The 15,398-nt window shown below is 41.2% G+C and overlaps 2 protein-coding genes and 1 long non-coding RNA gene across 4 annotated transcripts; 1 reads left to right on the top strand and 2 right to left on the bottom strand.

The window, feature by feature from the left end:
• Positions 1–1,724: 1,724 nt before the first annotated feature.
• Positions 1,725–4,650, bottom strand: LOC127308682 (bifunctional protein FolD 4, chloroplastic). The gene is made up of 5 exons (XM_051339577.2): positions 4,281–4,650; positions 3,780–4,105; positions 3,099–3,335; positions 2,853–3,020; positions 1,725–2,284 (listed from the first exon to the last, which is right to left on the bottom strand). Exons 1-5 carry the CDS (start codon positions 4,501–4,503, stop codon positions 2,114–2,116), a joined length of 1,125 nt encoding a protein of 374 aa, XP_051195537.1. The 5' UTR covers positions 4,504–4,650; the 3' UTR covers positions 1,725–2,113.
• A 1,074-nt stretch (positions 4,651–5,724) lies between these two features.
• LOC127308684 (uncharacterized) lies at positions 5,725–9,046 on the top strand. Of its 2 annotated transcripts, none has more exons than XR_007856708.2 (4): positions 5,725–6,210; positions 6,307–7,623; positions 8,145–8,193; positions 8,801–9,046. It is a non-coding gene; the product is annotated as an uncharacterized lncRNA (long non-coding RNA). The 2 variants fall into 2 exon arrangements; XR_007856709.2 differs by having other exon boundaries at positions 6,341–7,623.
• A 1,888-nt stretch (positions 9,047–10,934) lies between these two features.
• LOC127308683 (glutamate--tRNA ligase, chloroplastic/mitochondrial) lies at positions 10,935–14,955 on the bottom strand. Its single transcript, XM_051339578.2, has 12 exons — positions 14,560–14,955; positions 14,322–14,443; positions 13,798–13,980; positions 13,547–13,665; positions 13,412–13,460; positions 13,205–13,306; positions 12,907–13,009; positions 12,746–12,809; positions 12,513–12,627; positions 12,139–12,239; positions 11,795–11,951; positions 10,935–11,435 (listed from the first exon to the last, which is right to left on the bottom strand). The coding sequence occupies exons 1-12, from the start codon at positions 14,903–14,905 to the stop codon at positions 11,202–11,204; spliced, it is 1,695 nt and encodes a 564-aa protein (XP_051195538.1). The 5' UTR covers positions 14,906–14,955; the 3' UTR covers positions 10,935–11,201.
• Between the last annotated feature and the right edge of the window lie 443 nt (positions 14,956–15,398).

The following is a 15,398-nucleotide window of genomic DNA, read 5'->3' on the forward strand; positions in this document are numbered from 1 at the left end:
ACGTGCACGCGCGCAATCATTAAAGTAGTCAAGCAACATCGGCAAGTGTACCAACACCAATATGCCAGAGAAAAATAACCGAATAGCTTGATCGACGTTGTTGGAGAGCCGAGAATATGAATCACCATTGTCGAGAACGTAGCCGGATAGTTTTCCTCGCAGCAACCTTGAGAAAATATCCAAAATTGATCCTGCGAAGCAAGATCTGAAGGCATATGCCTAAAGAATTGTAATCTTTCAATACCACCATTGATCTCGGAAAGAAAATCTCGTCGTCAAACGAAGAGCTGAAGATCACTTATTGTAAATGATGTCATCTTCATTGGGTGGAGACCAAGAAGAAGACGGCAATCAAACTCTAATCTAATCTATGAAAATACTACTTTAATCAAAAACTCCACGCATAGATCGGGTTCCCCCACCCCTCCTGATGCCGGCGAGCCTGGACGGAGGAGGGGGGACCAAACTAATGTGGAGGCGGAGGAGAAGGAGAGACTAGGGTTTCAATAGATGGCACTGAGCAGAACGAACGGAAGACCATTTTTTAATTAAGCCGATTCCCGTTAACATGTAAGTTTGTGTGAAATAATTCAACTACTCTAAAATTTCGAGGGATTAAGAGTTCTAAAAGGAGTAAGGAGACCTCACGAGATGCTTTAAGCTTCTAACCCAAGCCAAACTGTAATAAGCTACCGAATGCTTTTGGGATATCGCGATAAGTGTAGGAATGATGTTATGCTACAAATAACACTAATTCTATGGAAGATGTTACCCGAAGAATGTCTCACATTATCGAAAAGTGAAGTTATGATACTCCCTCCAGCCCAAATCAATTGGCATAACTCAGGAATACACTTGTACTGCAAAAATTTATAAGGGAGTAATTGAAAAATAGTGTAAGAGTTGTAAGACATCTTTGTGTCATTGTTTTTATTATATTTTTTAGACATTGTTTCTCTTGTTCTGTGCTATGTCTTTTACAAACCCTAGTACAACGGGAGTAAAAAAAACGAATGACTTCTTTCCACCGCATATATTTCACCAGAGTTTGCAGCAATTTCGTAGGGTACAATACAAGTACTTAATAAATCACAAACGGCTATCTTAAGCAACAATCCACTAGGTGGTTGCGCAACTGCTCTTGTCCTCTTTTCTAATCATTTTCCACTATTGAGTATTATTTTATCCATGTCTACCAACATCACACCACAAATTTTTGGTGTGTCGCTTTCTTTCTAGGGTGTCATTCAGGCACTAGGCATTCTAGCCAGAAAAAGGAAAAGAGTAAGATATGTTGGCTGAAAGACAAGCCATCAAGATCCTGAGCTGACATCTCATATGATATGATGCATGGTGAGCTATATTGAGTATTGAACCATATAGTTTCAGTTGTGCATAGAGATACATGTTTCTATTTAGAAAACTTATTCATTTCTGATTCAGTTTAAAGTGATAATTATAGGTTGCAAATATAAGGGATTCTTTCTTTTGCAGAAAAAACCACACAAAAAAGCACTTCAATTCCTGCAGAGGCCGTCATTTATTTGGTAGTTCCACTGATTAGCTATCAAGCATCCCTACGTTAAAATGCAAGCAAGGTCATGACTACATATGTGGTCTACAAACTGTACTGATTACTTGTCTGAACAGAAACGGTTCATGAGCTAACTTCCCATCCAGCTGTGAGTGGGAGCAGTTAGGAGCACAACCAACAAACTATCATATATATTCATATGAGTGCACTGTACCATACCATACATAAAATAGTTGAGACAGCTCATAAAACCCAGTATCCAACTGTATAGATTAGCTTGGAGCTATTGTTTCCTTCCCTCTCCTGTCCTGCCAAATCACCAGGGGAGCCCACCACTTAAACCCAATTAATTTGTACCAGACTGAACTGGGATTTCATAGAACATTAGCGAACACGGGTACAGTTTTAAGTATGAATAAATTTCTCACCCCTAACAAAAATTTATTCTACGTCTTTTGTTGACCTTTCCTAGTCGAACAAAAGGCACATAAAACAGTTGGCAAAACCTTGCCCGGTAGATTAGACCAAACCAAAGGTTAAGCAAGCACACTCCAAAGTTCTGGGTTCAGGGTTGTGCAGTTATTTGAAGTTGTGGATCCTCTTAGCTGACTCGAGTGTGTTCGACAGAAGCATCGCAATTGTCATTGGCCCGACACCCCCGGGAACTGGTGTGATCGCTCCTGCAACCTTGGAAGCCTCCTCGTAGCAGACGTCTCCGACGAGCCGATAACCGCGGGGGCTTGATGGATCCTGATGCATTTCAAATCAGCATCAAGTATAACATGCAGGAAAAAAGTAATACATGTGCTGCAAGGGGCACAACACATTAGTAGTAAAAGAAGAAATACACACTAGCAGACGTGATTCAAATAAAACACCTTCCTGGTATTAATAGAGTTTTGAATAGATGGGTCATTACATGCTGCCCAAACTTAAAATTAAAAGTCAACATTCACCGGCAGTAGTCATAAGCTAGTTGCAATGCAACTTCCATAAACATCTCCCCAATGGTAGGAGGACGGGACTGTCTATCTCCATGATATATTTTATATCAGGGAGGTACATGAAGAGAAACACTTGTTCCCAAAAATACCATGCAGAACTGTCCATGTTCTGAGATTGTCAAAAAATTGCATATCTAAACCAAAATATTTTAAAAAGTGTGCAGCTTCATTAACTTTTAACAAACATCAGCAAGAATTTCCGTTAGGGACAGGTGTATGTTAAGAGTAAACAGATCACCTTAACACACAAAAAACAAAAGGCCAGGAAAAGAAGCTGAAAAGGTTCTGGCTAAGGGAGGGAGTAGGTGCCTTACATCAACCGGATTGATGCCCACATCAATAATAGCAGCTCCAGGCTTTATCCAACTCCCTCTGACTAGGTTAGCAACTCCAACAGCCGCAATGATAATATCTGCTTGTCTTGTTATCTCCTCAGGGTTCTTGGTTTGTGAATGTACAATGCTCACAGTTGCATTTGCTTTCTAATAATCATGAAACAAAAGATTAAACACTGAAATAGAGCAACTCCAACTATTTTTTAATGAAACACTAGTTCATACTTGCAAGAGCAAGGCAGCAGGCATCCCCACGATATTGCTTCGCCCAATTACAACAGCTCTCTTCCCTTTTATTTCAACTCCATATCTGTGAAGCAGCTCCATGCATCCTTTAGGGGTACATGGAACAAAGAATGGATCCCGGCCTTGCATCGCAAGTCGTCCAATGTTCAGTGGATGAAAGCCATCAACATCCTTTTCGATACTAACAGCATTCAAGATGTTCTCGTCATTCATATGCTGAAAATAAATTACAATATATGGGTGAACATGGGAACTCAAGGGTCAGATAACCGGAAAAGAAAGCTCACAACAAACACAGGACCACAATTGACATATGACCATTAACCAAAAATAATAATGTGTTCATCCATACTATCCATGAGTTCTAGAGAATGTAATCAGATGGCTTCTCTAATAATCATACAACACCAATGCGGTTACTTGAATTTGTAAATGGAAATGTTTGGTGTAGGGTAGATGAATTCTGTAATAATTGAAGTGCCAACAGATCTACTATGTCCGAAACATATTTCAGTGGCGCGCTAAATAACATCTAGGTACGTAGTCGCTAGACATGCAAAATCTAAAATAAGACACAAATATGCCAGTCAGGTGCACCAACAGGTTCTACTTCTGCAGCTGTTACACAAGCCATAGAGTAGTGACTACCGAGAAACTCACGCGGGGTAAGGGCAGCTGAACCAAGATGCCGTGCACCGAGGGGTCCTCGTTGAAGGTTGCTATGTTCCTGATAACCTCGTACTCGGAGCAGTCCTCCGGGAGATTGACCTCGTACGACTTGATACCGACCGCCTCGCACGCCTTCTTCTTGTTCCGCACGTAGGTCTGTGAATCCTTCCTGGAGCCAACCAGGATGACCGCCAGCCCGGGCACCACACCCGTGGCCTCCTTCATCCTGGCGATCTCCACGCCGACCTCGTCTCTTATTTGCTTCGCCACCAGCTTCCCGTCGATGATCTTGGCAGAAGCGTCGGCCAGGACAGTCGCTGCGCGAGCAAATCGATCCGTCGATGCAATTATAAGACATGAACAACATAAGGTAGAATAAGATTTACAGGTAAAAAGCCTCTTCGCGCAATTCATTCGTTGTTACACTGGAACTAATAAAACAGGAAAAAAAATACCATTCGTTGCTCACTGACAGAAAGTCTGAGTGCGCACCTGAGTCGGCGGAAGAAGCGGCGGCGGCGGAGAGCGCGGCCATGCGGCGCGCGCGGGGGAGGAGCGGGAGCGGGCCTGGGGAGGCGGAGAGAGGCCTCGTCAGCGCCGGCGCCGGGGCGGGCGAGGGGCGGAAGCGGGGCGGCGGCGGGTGGAGGGCGCGGCGGAGGGGGAGGAGGCGGGAGGTGGCGCAGGAGGAGCAGTCGGATAGGATGGAGGACGCCATCGCCGCTAGGGTTTTAGGGGCCACGGAGCTTTGCGGGGCGCGGTAGCGGCGGCGAGCTTTCCGCGGGCTGTAAAGATTCGGCGGCGGCGGCGGCGGCGCAAAAGGAGAGGTCGGGCGAGAACGTAGTGGCACCAGTATTGGAGCACAGACCTAAAACCCAAATGGAATCCAAATTCCCCAGGTTTAACAAAAATCTATATGCATTCTACAGTTTCACGAAAAATAATATTTTTTATAGTTAACTAAAAAAGATAAAACATGTGTCTCAGAAAACCTTATTTTTAGCACAAGTTTTGTCTTTTTTTACACAGCCTAAACGATATGTCACTTTTTTATGGAAAGACTTTATGCACACGTAGCATGTGAAGATGTACACATGATTTTTTTATACTATGAAATTTTTTGACCTTAGAACTTAAGTGTTATCCTCTCTTAACCGTCCACGTCATGTAGAAGAAGTGATTAAATTATCTTCTATCTCCAATTTGATACTTACAAAATTAGATCACTTGAAGTCTTATCCATGTAAATATTAATAACATGAATGAGTATCGGAAAATGCAGCGAGAAATATTTTATGATTTGCCACACTTTTCTTTGAAGTGTCTATATATTATTTGCCATATGATCACCACATGTCAGTGAGACAGAAAAATGGTAAATAATAGAAGTCCAAAGAAAAGTGTGGCAAATTTTTTAAATTCCCTAGAATATTCGCACATGCATGTTTCAAAGATTTCAGAAGAAAAAAAAAAAGCAAAACCCACATTTTAATAACCTTGTCATTTCACACAATCTAAATATTTCTGATAATAACTTATCTTATCGCTTTACCCCGCGAGAATCCTCGTGAAACCCGATTGTGACTCGTGCTAAAAAAGTGTACACTCGAAGTGTTTGTGCAGAATATCGGTCTCAAATGTTGTATCTTGAACGTCCAGATTTCAAACATTTTGATAAGGAGTACGTATTTTAAGATATGTCTATAAGTTAGAACTCCCCATCACTCCGCCCACTGACACTGGAGGAGGGTCATGGAGACCATCCCAGATTGCGGTCTAATCCCACCAATAAAATCTAGTTATTATATTTCAGTTGGTCATACGTCATACAACGCGTTTGGTGGTAACCATTGATGATCTAATCTCACCATCTCCGCTGGACATCCAATCGTCCGATTCAATCCGTCCCTCTTTCCTTTGTTAGAGAATTAATTCTCATGTCAAACTCACGGTGCATGCCTTGCAGGTATGGTCCTCCGCATAATTTTCCTTACCCAAATTCTTTTAGCCAGATCTGATTTCCTCGCCAACACGGTATCCTACCATGGGGCATCTCCTTCAATCGCGACGCCTCTGACACCCACCTCCCCGGCCATGCCTGATGCCAGCCCTTCCCACCGTCGGCCGGGCCTCCGATTCTCAGGCGCCCCTCCTCCTGCTGATGGGAAGCACCCCACGGGAGGGATGCACGGGCGTATACCTGCCTGGCAGCCGGCCGCCATGGCAAGCGGCCGCGGGCAGGGCAAGTGACCAAGACGACGATACGCGGCGGAGCTCCGGGCATGGCCGATGGAGACGACCACGGCAGCGGGACGATGGCACTGGGCATGCCCGCTGAGCGATGGCCGCGTCATCGATGCCTGTCCCCAACTCCCCATCCCCGTCCCTAAGCTCTATCTCCGCGCGCTAGGTCGTCGGCAACTAGGTAAGGTCGCAAACTACAACTTCAGTCTCGTCACCTCAAATTTTCCCCCTCGCCCTAGAACTCCAACAATATATCAAATCCTAATTTGTTTTGCAGCTTTACTCAAGCTTTGACTATTAATCTGTAATAGTGATAGATGTATGAGCAACATCAGCAGCATCACGTGAGTTTGGGAATGGCTGACATGTGCGGCATCATGCTCGGGAACGAGGTATCCCACGTTGGCCGTCGGTGAGCAGGTGATCTTCAGCGAATTTTTGATGGCCTCCGACCGTGAGGATGAAGTGGACATCCGCACACTTGAGCTCGGCCAGAGAACCTCAACAGAGGAGATACGTTTCTATCCATTCTTCTTAATTCCTCCCTTCTCGCTTGTAAACTTTGTCCACTCACATCTCTATTCTGCCTTTCTCAAATCCACCCACCATAGCATCTTTCTAAGATGAATGCTTGCTTACTGTAATAGGATTTGGGACCAGAGGGAGAATGTATTTATTATTTGTTACTTAGTTCAACTACCTATGATATACGAGTTGGAATGATTATACAAAATAATTTAGTCTTTTCATACATATTTGCATCTTTATAAGATGAATGCTTGCTTGCTGTAATAGGATTTGGGACCATACGGAGAATGTATTTATTATTTGCACTTGCTTCTCCTCATATTTTGTTGTAGATTTGTGCATTGTTGGGCAATGTTAAGATGCTAAGCAAGTGCTTCTTGTTGCATGGTTATGATTCTCTCATATTTTCTGAAACAGTGGGCGTGCCAAATTCTAGACTACAGAGTTAGATTTACATTGATGTCATTGTCCAACAGCTATTTCTTTCTATATAATAATTAATTGTCCTTAATAACAGGGCATAGTTCAGCAGCTATTTCTTTGTGAATATTAATCACTTGTCCTATATTTCTTGATGCGTTGAAGGGGCAATACATTCTCTGTTTTTATTTTATTTTGAAGAAACATGAGGTTTACTCACTGATGCAATGACCCAGGGGTGAAATGATTGATAGCACAGTAAAACTACCAAAACCAACAAGAAGATCATCAGGGGCACATATTGTTGCTAAAAAAATTCAGCACATGTGCGCACATGCCACCTAGAACAGAGGACAAGCAAAAGCCTTTCTTACTAAATTTTTTTGATCTGTTATGAATCTGTTGTTCTAGATTTCTGCAATGTTTTTTCAGATTTATGATTACTGGTCTTTATTTGAACTAATGAATCTATGCCATTAGGCATACCGTTTTCATCCTATCAGTTCATGAAGTACATCTTCTTGTGCATAGTATTATTAATTTTTTTATTCATCTATGATTTGGCAGGGAAAATATAAGGGAGTAGGCATTTGTTTGATAAATCTCCAACAACAGTTTTGAATTGAATAGTTATCATGTTACCCAGGTTTGGCTACAACTCTTGATTACCCACAACTTGCTTTTATTTCTTACTTCTGGTCATACCATGTACTTAAACACCTTCTTATCTGCAATTGCTTGGGAGATGAGATTTAATTATGATAAGCTTCTGGCCCCCTGACCTTTTGATCTGTGTACTTAGTTTTTCTTGCCCTCGGACCAAGTAAATGAATATTTAATTAACACAAACTTTTATTAGTACATGAGAATAAAGTTTCATTGCAAATGGTTCAACTCCAACCAGGCAGCCAGTAGTTTGGCATGTTCATGTCTGGCTCTTTCCGTAATAATCGAGTCATAGATTTTGTATTCCCACTGATGCCAACAAAATGACCACATATCATCCTCCTTTAATGATGTTGGATTATACAAAGCTCTGTATGCAGCAGTCATATACGAAGTTTCACTTCGGTCTTGATTGCAATATGAAAATGGTCTATTTTACCTGATGCAACACCAGTTCTTTCATGTTCTACGTTTACAGGTCCTATTTTTTAAATCATGTAGGTCATGTTGTTAAGAAGCGCCTGGAAACTTCTAGCACATAAGTGAAAAGGTAGGTAAAATACTGTACAGAAAGCAGGTCTGTTGTTACTTGTTACAAACATCTTATATTACAAGATTTAGTGTGAGAATGTATCATGCAAGTTTCTAAAATTGGCATACATGATAGTGCTAGGCATGGTTTTAAAGGCGTTGCCTAGGCGACACTTAGACGTCAAGCCCCCCCCCCCCCCCCCCCCCTCCGCGTTGGAAAATCCACCGCTTTATGCGCGTAGGCGTTAGAGCACCCCCCAAACCTCTGTAAGACGCCTTAACGCCTTTAAAACCATGGTGGTAGGCAATACAGAGCAAACTAGATCATGCAAAAAACTTTCTTATTTGATGACATACAACGTGGTTTTAGGAAATAGATATCTCTATTTGTTTTTTGTTTGTGACCAGTCTATCTTGGATCCAGTTAAGCAAAAATATTTTCTATCAACGTAACTAGCACTTGATCATTCTGATAGCGCACTTCCAGCTTTGTATTGCACATACCACTTTCGATATGTATGATCAAGTTACAGAGTTCTGAAACATTCATAGCACATATCGATAGCTATATTTTTTTTGTGTTGCTGCAACCTCAACGGAGTTTTTGTTTTGTTATTAAGCTGCAGATGAATGAAGAATAAGGGAACAACAAACAGTTGAAGGAAAAGCTCATAATTCTGAGCTCACTAGAATAATGGAACACCAAAGTAGTGGATATTCCTTGAGTGAAATCTATAGATAAGAATTTAACTCTATTGTTATGTGTTGGTAGCTCTACACTATCCATATAATTATTTAAAGCCACAATACTTGGTTATCTATTTATATCCATGTTTTACAGAACCATGTTATATATTTAGCACAATTCTCTCGGGAGTGGTGTTTTAGAACATGGGTGCATATGCTCCCTATATTTTGAAATACAACTTACTTACATTTTAAATTTCAAAAAAATTGAAACAAAAAATGTATACGTACATCTTCACGTGCTACGCACTCACAAAGTCGTTTCATAAAAAATCGACTTATCATGTGACGTATGTAAAAAAGATAAAATTCAATGCTAAAAATAATGCTTTTCACAAGATAAAGTTTCTCCTTTTTACATAGACCACAAAAAACATTGGTTTTTCGTGAAACTTGGCGAATGCACACACATTATGGAGATGTACATGTAGAATTTTTTATCCAAATTTTTTGACATTTCGAAATATGCTTTTTTGGTAGAGGGAGCATACGCACCCGGGAGCCGAATTGAATTTCCGAATTCTCTTCATTCTTGAAAGAGCCCATCAAGTACAAACCAACTGTATTATATTCTTGCTTCTTTGGTTGTTGTCAATTTATTACATGGTTTTATTTGCACATTAGCTGGTTGCTACATGTCTGCTTCGGCTGAAATTATCATTTTGTGCTTGTGATAGAGCGGTTAGCGCTGCACTGAATCGAAGATGATATTTTAAATATCTAATATAAATATGTTTTCTAGGTTCTTCCTATAAGATTTCATAAATCTGTTTTCTACTTGGAACTTTATTGTGAGAATTAACAGCACTATACACTTCTGTAGCTTATAATCAGTTTTCAGCAAATGGATTTTGTTCCAGGAAACCATCAGTCAATTGCATCTCATTTTTTTTCAGTTAGATAATCATTAAACAGAACTACAGTCATTTGCCGTTTCTTGTGTTGTGTATTTGTTGATTTCAATACTTCTATAAATGTACTCTTACTGATATTGGATAAAACTATTTCCCTTAAGTTCAAATCCAATGTGTTTGATCAAAAGTCCCTAAGGACAATCTAAGTTGAGTAGATGTTTGCATAGCATCAAAATGTATATTAAAGTGGTTCCTTAATTGTATATAATGCATATAACCGGGAATTATTAAATACGTTATATTTACATGTGCCTGATGAAAAACTTGCACAACATGTTGTACAATGAAAAAAATTAATAACCCGTAGCAACGCACGGGCATTCAACTAGTAAAACCTAGTTATTTAGCCCACAAAATTTAGGAAATAGACCGATGGGAGCATGCTACTTCCTCAGTCCAGGTTAACAGTTTGCGCTGAGAAATTGGCCCCTCCTAAGTTTTTTTTTTTTTGCGAAACTTTTGGCCCCTCCTTAGTTTGTCGCCCCGCTCCGCCAGTGGCCAACGAGTCCATGGACCTTGGACCTCGTTAAGTGATCTGGTAGCATAGATCAAGGACATTTCAGTTCACACGATTTCAGAAACAACACGGTAATAAAATGTCACGGCATGTTCAATCATGAAGAAAACACGAGAATATGTATTACATGTTGTTTGGTTGCCCTGGCGGAAAACAAAAGCATTAATTTTCTTAAGGAAAATGTGACATAGTAATCATGGAAATTAAGAAAATTTCTCATGAGGTTGCCAGCGAAATTTTTCTATGATATTGCATACAAAGACCACAGGAAAATAATTATATGGTTTCAAATCCTACAAAATAAACAAGCTCGGTAGAAAAAATACCTGAAAATAGAATCCTCCAAATTTCTATAAAATTTCTTTGAACCAAACATGCCATAGAGGTCATGTTGAACTTGTATGTTTCTGTTAATTAATGAAGTACGCCAATGGTTTGTTAAAAAAATATACAAATGAGAACTCAAGAATTAATTATTTAACGTTTGAAATGTAAAAAAAAATATCCATTTGAGATAAAAACGAATATGGCATACAAAACATCTTAGAACATCAAATTTGGCAGTTGCATCGCAAACTGTGATGCAAGATTAAAAAAACACTATTAAGAAGCTATGGGCAGTTATTACATCTAGCAAGACGGACATAATGACATGTACAGAAATAGGCAACCCAAAGTACAGAAATAACCTACAAAAGGTACATCGAGATGGACCAAGTCCTCAATATCCATAACACACGCAAAAGAAAACAAAAAAGTAAGAAACCCAAATTCGTCAACACGCAAAATGAAAACAAGAAACCGTTACTATCTCACATTCAATGGTTGATCTGAAATCCACACAAAATTTTACGAAGCCACCGGAACGGCAGATTCAGCAGGGGACTCCTGCTCCTTATGCAACGACTCCCAATCCAGCTCTTTCAGGATCTTGAACCTTTCATCGAGATTCACGAAACCGGACTGAGGGCCTACTACTTCAGAGGAGCTTGCTTTGTGCACGAGGAGTATGGCGTTGCCCATAGCAGGCCCGTGAAGCTTCCCGGTCAACAGTACTCGGAGAGGCATAAATAGCGATTTTCCCTGGTCAGATTGATACAACAAACACAATGCATATTAGTTGTTTCTTTCAGCTGTATATGACTAGATAACATCGGTATTTGCGGAGCTGAATGAGGAGCTTGCTACCAACCAGGATTGTCAAGGTTTCCATCAAACTATGGAGTAATTATTAGTTAGCTGCACTTTTATTATCTCTAGCTATCATAGATTAGGTGATAGAGGTAGTTCTTTCTAGAAGAAGTTACAGATTATGGTAGCGCTGAAAAAACGTGTACTAAATCTATGCATGTATTGTGTCAGTTCAAATTAAAAATGTTTTCGATGCTGACTGGTTTGGCTGGCAACAAAAGCAAACCACAATTGACATGATTAATACTGACCTTCCTTTTGTGTGTCTTGCCAAAAGCTTTCACCCACTTCTTCCAACCATCATCGCCTTCAGCTAGTGCTTGACCAAGCTCACCGCTATCGTATGCAGATATGAGAGCCGAAGCAACCTCAGAAAGTTTGTCTTCCACCACAGGTTTAGCTTCATCACTGGAGTTCAAGAACATGCGAATAAAAAAGTTACTCACTGGAACAGGCCTACCACAACAAACAACTCAGTCTAAGCAATTTACAAGACTACATCTTTGGCAGCAATTTTGGGGGTAGTTTCAGGAAAAAAGCTAAATAAAGAGTTAGTGACACATTAAATTTTGATATACTACACTGTTTTGCAGACCTGCTTAAAGTGTCATGGAGGGGATACGACAATAAATTACGCAGGGCAGCATCAGCATCTGTTATCAAATCAATGCCCTCCTTCAAAAGCTCAGCCGCTTCCTGCGCAAAATAGTGCACATTATTATTGATGCCTCCCAAGATAGCAATTAGTCCTAAATCCTCCTAATGGTGCAATAAATGAGAGAAAATGACTTGTTGATGATGAATCAGGAATAAACAAGCATTCTGCAACAGTACATAGTTTTGTTTTGATAGTTGTCAGAAAGAAACAGAAACTCTTAGAACCAACTACCAAATATGTCGCATAACCCTTCAGCAGGTAGTTCCAATGTACAGACACCCCTAGTGTGAGAAAAACAAATTTAATCTTACTTTAGCAAAACCACTTTCAGACTCCAGAAGAATGCCTGTGCTCCTCCACCGATCTTCAAAGTCCTTGATGAGTAAATCAGATGGAAGTGAGCGTAGATGCTGTCCATTCATCCATCTATACATAAACCAGATTATTGCAAAAATAGATCAGTGAAGCACGTATATAACTTTGCATGTTCAAGTGAGTGAGAAAGTTCCTGGCAATATGTGAACTGTTAGAATCTTTGCTTTACTTTAGTTTTGTTGCGTCAAAGACTGCTCCACTTTTATTGACACGGTTTATAGTGAACTTTTCAACTGCAAGTAATGGAACACCAGAGTGAGAAACGACGAAACAAAAAAGGTACTTAAGATTTTCAAAATCGCCCTGTGAAAGAAGAGTTGATAAACTAACCTAAGTCATCAATAGTGAAGAACTCGTTTTCAGTACCATCACCCCAGCCCAGGAGTGCTAAATAATTTACCATTGCCTGAGGCAGATAGCCCATCTCTTTATACTGTTCGGAGAAAGAAAAACAAAAGGGTGTTTCACTTTCTCACCTCACAAAAGTAAAATATGCTTGGAAAATAGTGAAATTGCTGGTAATTAGTTCAAAAGGAGAGACAATTAAAGTTTACATCAAGAATACATCTTTGCAGTCGCATATTTTATGCAGGTAAACACCAAGTATTTCCAACAGTCAGTTACTTGCCTGCCCCACAGAAGTAGCCCCATGACGTTTAGACAGTTTACTTTTATCAGGAGCCAGAATGAGTGAGACATGAGCAAATAAAGGCATTGCAAATCCAAGAGCCTGCAGAAGATGATAAGATTGCAGTAGGCATTTAAGTAGAGAAGGACATTTTGAAGGTCAAGACTATAAGCACGACACGTAATAAAAGCAGTTGCAGAAGATTACTTTATAAATAAGAGCTTGTCGTAATGTGTTTGGTAGATGCTCTTCGGCTCTGGAAAAAACATAAAAATGCATGAATTCAGGGCCAGACCATCAGATGGACAAAAAAGGAATATATTTTCGATACCTTTTTATTACCTGATAACATGAGATATGCGCATGGTAGCATCGTCAACAGTGACACAGAAGTTATACACTGGCTGGCCATTGCTTCTCATGATCACGAAATCACCAAGCGTGTTTAGATTCCAACTGACCTTTATAAAACTATCCGATGTTCAGCGTACGTACATCACTTTGCACAGTTTGCATTTTTTAATTACCAACAATAGTGAGCTTAAAATTAGTTCAGATCTAGTAATGTCAAAGCATATGCTTTACGCCATTACCTCGCCGCGAATAAGGTCATTAATTTTCAGGAAACCTTCTTTCGGCACTCGGAAGCGGTAAGTGTAAGGTGTGCCTTTCTCTAGCTCCTGATGTACTTCAGTATCTGAAGCGGTTGCCCACTTCCCCATGTACACAGGAGGAAGCTTCATGCGATTCGAAGTTTCCTTCATTTTCTCAAGTTCCTGAATGAAGTACCAATAACACTTGTCAAACGAGCTACTACTTGATCAGGGAATGTTACATTCAGGTCAGGTCATGAGTGTACTGATAAAATTAATGCCATCAATTGTTGACCATGTTTTAACCAACTCATTCGTTAGTGGTCGTGGTAGGATAAGTCGCACCAATTTTTCGTTAGACCCACACGATCCCAAGCATTTTATTCAGATGAGGCAAACATTCCCATGATCATAGAGCAACGAAAACAGCATTTGTCACATATACGTGGAACTGGAATCACGAAACCGTGTTTCACTGATCAGGCAAGGCAAACATGCGGGTCAAGAGTTGGGGAGAAGTATACCTCGTTGGAGCAAAAGCAGCGGTAAACTGCACCAGACTCCATTAGCTTCTCGGCGTGCTGTTTGTACAGCGAGTTGCGCTCCGACTGGCGGTAAGGGCCGAATTCGCCACCAATGTCCGGGCCTAAACGGATACACACACAGGTGAGCACACCGATTCGTAGGTAAAATATTCTGCTACAAATTAGTCATCCAATACTCTAGTAGAAGCGAATGAGCAGTTGTGGGAAAGGCGCATACCTTCGTCCCAGTCGAGGCCGAGCCAGGCGAGGTCGCTGAGGACGGCGTCCTCGGACTTCTTGGTGGAGCGCTCGAGGTCGGTGTCCTCGACGCGGAGGACGAACTTGCCGCCCCGGGAGCGCGCGAAGAGGTAGTTGAAGAGCGCGGTGCGGGCGCCCCCGACGTGGAGGTTGCCGGTGGGCGACGGCGCGAAGCGGACGCGGACGGGGCCGCCGCCGGCGTCGGCGTCGGCGGAGGCGCGGACGCGGGAGGAGAGCGCGCGGCGGCTCAGGCGCGGGGTGGCGGAGGACGGGAGGAGCCGGATGCGGAGCCAGGACGGCGACCCCATGAACGTGCTCGCCGCCATCTCGCGTCGCCGGCCGGAGGGCAGTGGATTGGATTACAACGAGGAGGAGAAGAGAAGATTTGACGGGGATAGGTAGCTGGGTTTGGGGGCCCAAGCCCTAACTAACCGTACTCCAGTAGCCTGTAGCCCAGTAAGGCCCAGTCGGACGAAGATCCAGTGACTGACCTATAGCAAGTCACACCATAACTGGACCTCACATACGCTCCACATTTTTCATCCAACGGATTCAATCAAACGATTCCAAAATTGTTAAATTTGTCTTTTTTACTGCGCCTAAAATATAAAGTATTTTTGATTGAAACTTTTTTGTAACAACAACATGATTCATCGGCAACATGTACATTTTTAGTTTTGAATTTTTTGATATTTTGAAAAACGAAAATTCAAAATCATCAAAAATTCAAAACTAAAAATTTACATGTTGCCAACGAATCATGTTGTTAGTACGAAAAAGTTTAAATCAAAAATACTATGTATTTTAGACGCAGCAAAA

Source organism: Lolium perenne, chromosome 6 (genome assembly GCF_019359855.2).
Source record: "Lolium perenne isolate Kyuss_39 chromosome 6, Kyuss_2.0, whole genome shotgun sequence".
Taxonomy (NCBI): domain Eukaryota; kingdom Viridiplantae; phylum Streptophyta; class Magnoliopsida; order Poales; family Poaceae; genus Lolium; species Lolium perenne.

Bases quoted from the DNA above. Each gene is read 5' to 3' on its own strand.
- LOC127308682 (XM_051339577.2), bottom strand. From the start codon at position 4,503: ATGGCGTCCTCCATCCTATCCGACTGCTCCTCCTGCGCCACCTCCCGC. The intron at 4,106-4,280 runs GTGCGCACTCAG...TTGCTCGCGCAG, and splicing joins CGCTTCTTCCGCCGACTCAG to CGACTGTCCTGGCCGACGCT. The intron at 2,285-2,852 runs GTAAGGCACCTA...GAAATGCATCAG, and splicing joins TGGGCATCAATCCGGTTGAT to GATCCATCAAGCCCCCGCGG.
- LOC127308683 (XM_051339578.2), bottom strand. From the start codon at position 14,905: ATGGCGGCGAGCACGTTCATGGGGTCGCCGTCCTGGCTCCGCATCCGG. The intron at 13,666-13,797 runs GTAATGGCGTAA...AGTTTTATAAAG, and splicing joins ATGACCTTATTCGCGGCGAG to GTCAGTTGGAATCTAAACAC. The intron at 13,010-13,204 runs GCAAGTAACTGA...TTCTCCGAACAG, and splicing joins GGGCTACTTCTGTGGGGCAG to TATAAAGAGATGGGCTATCT.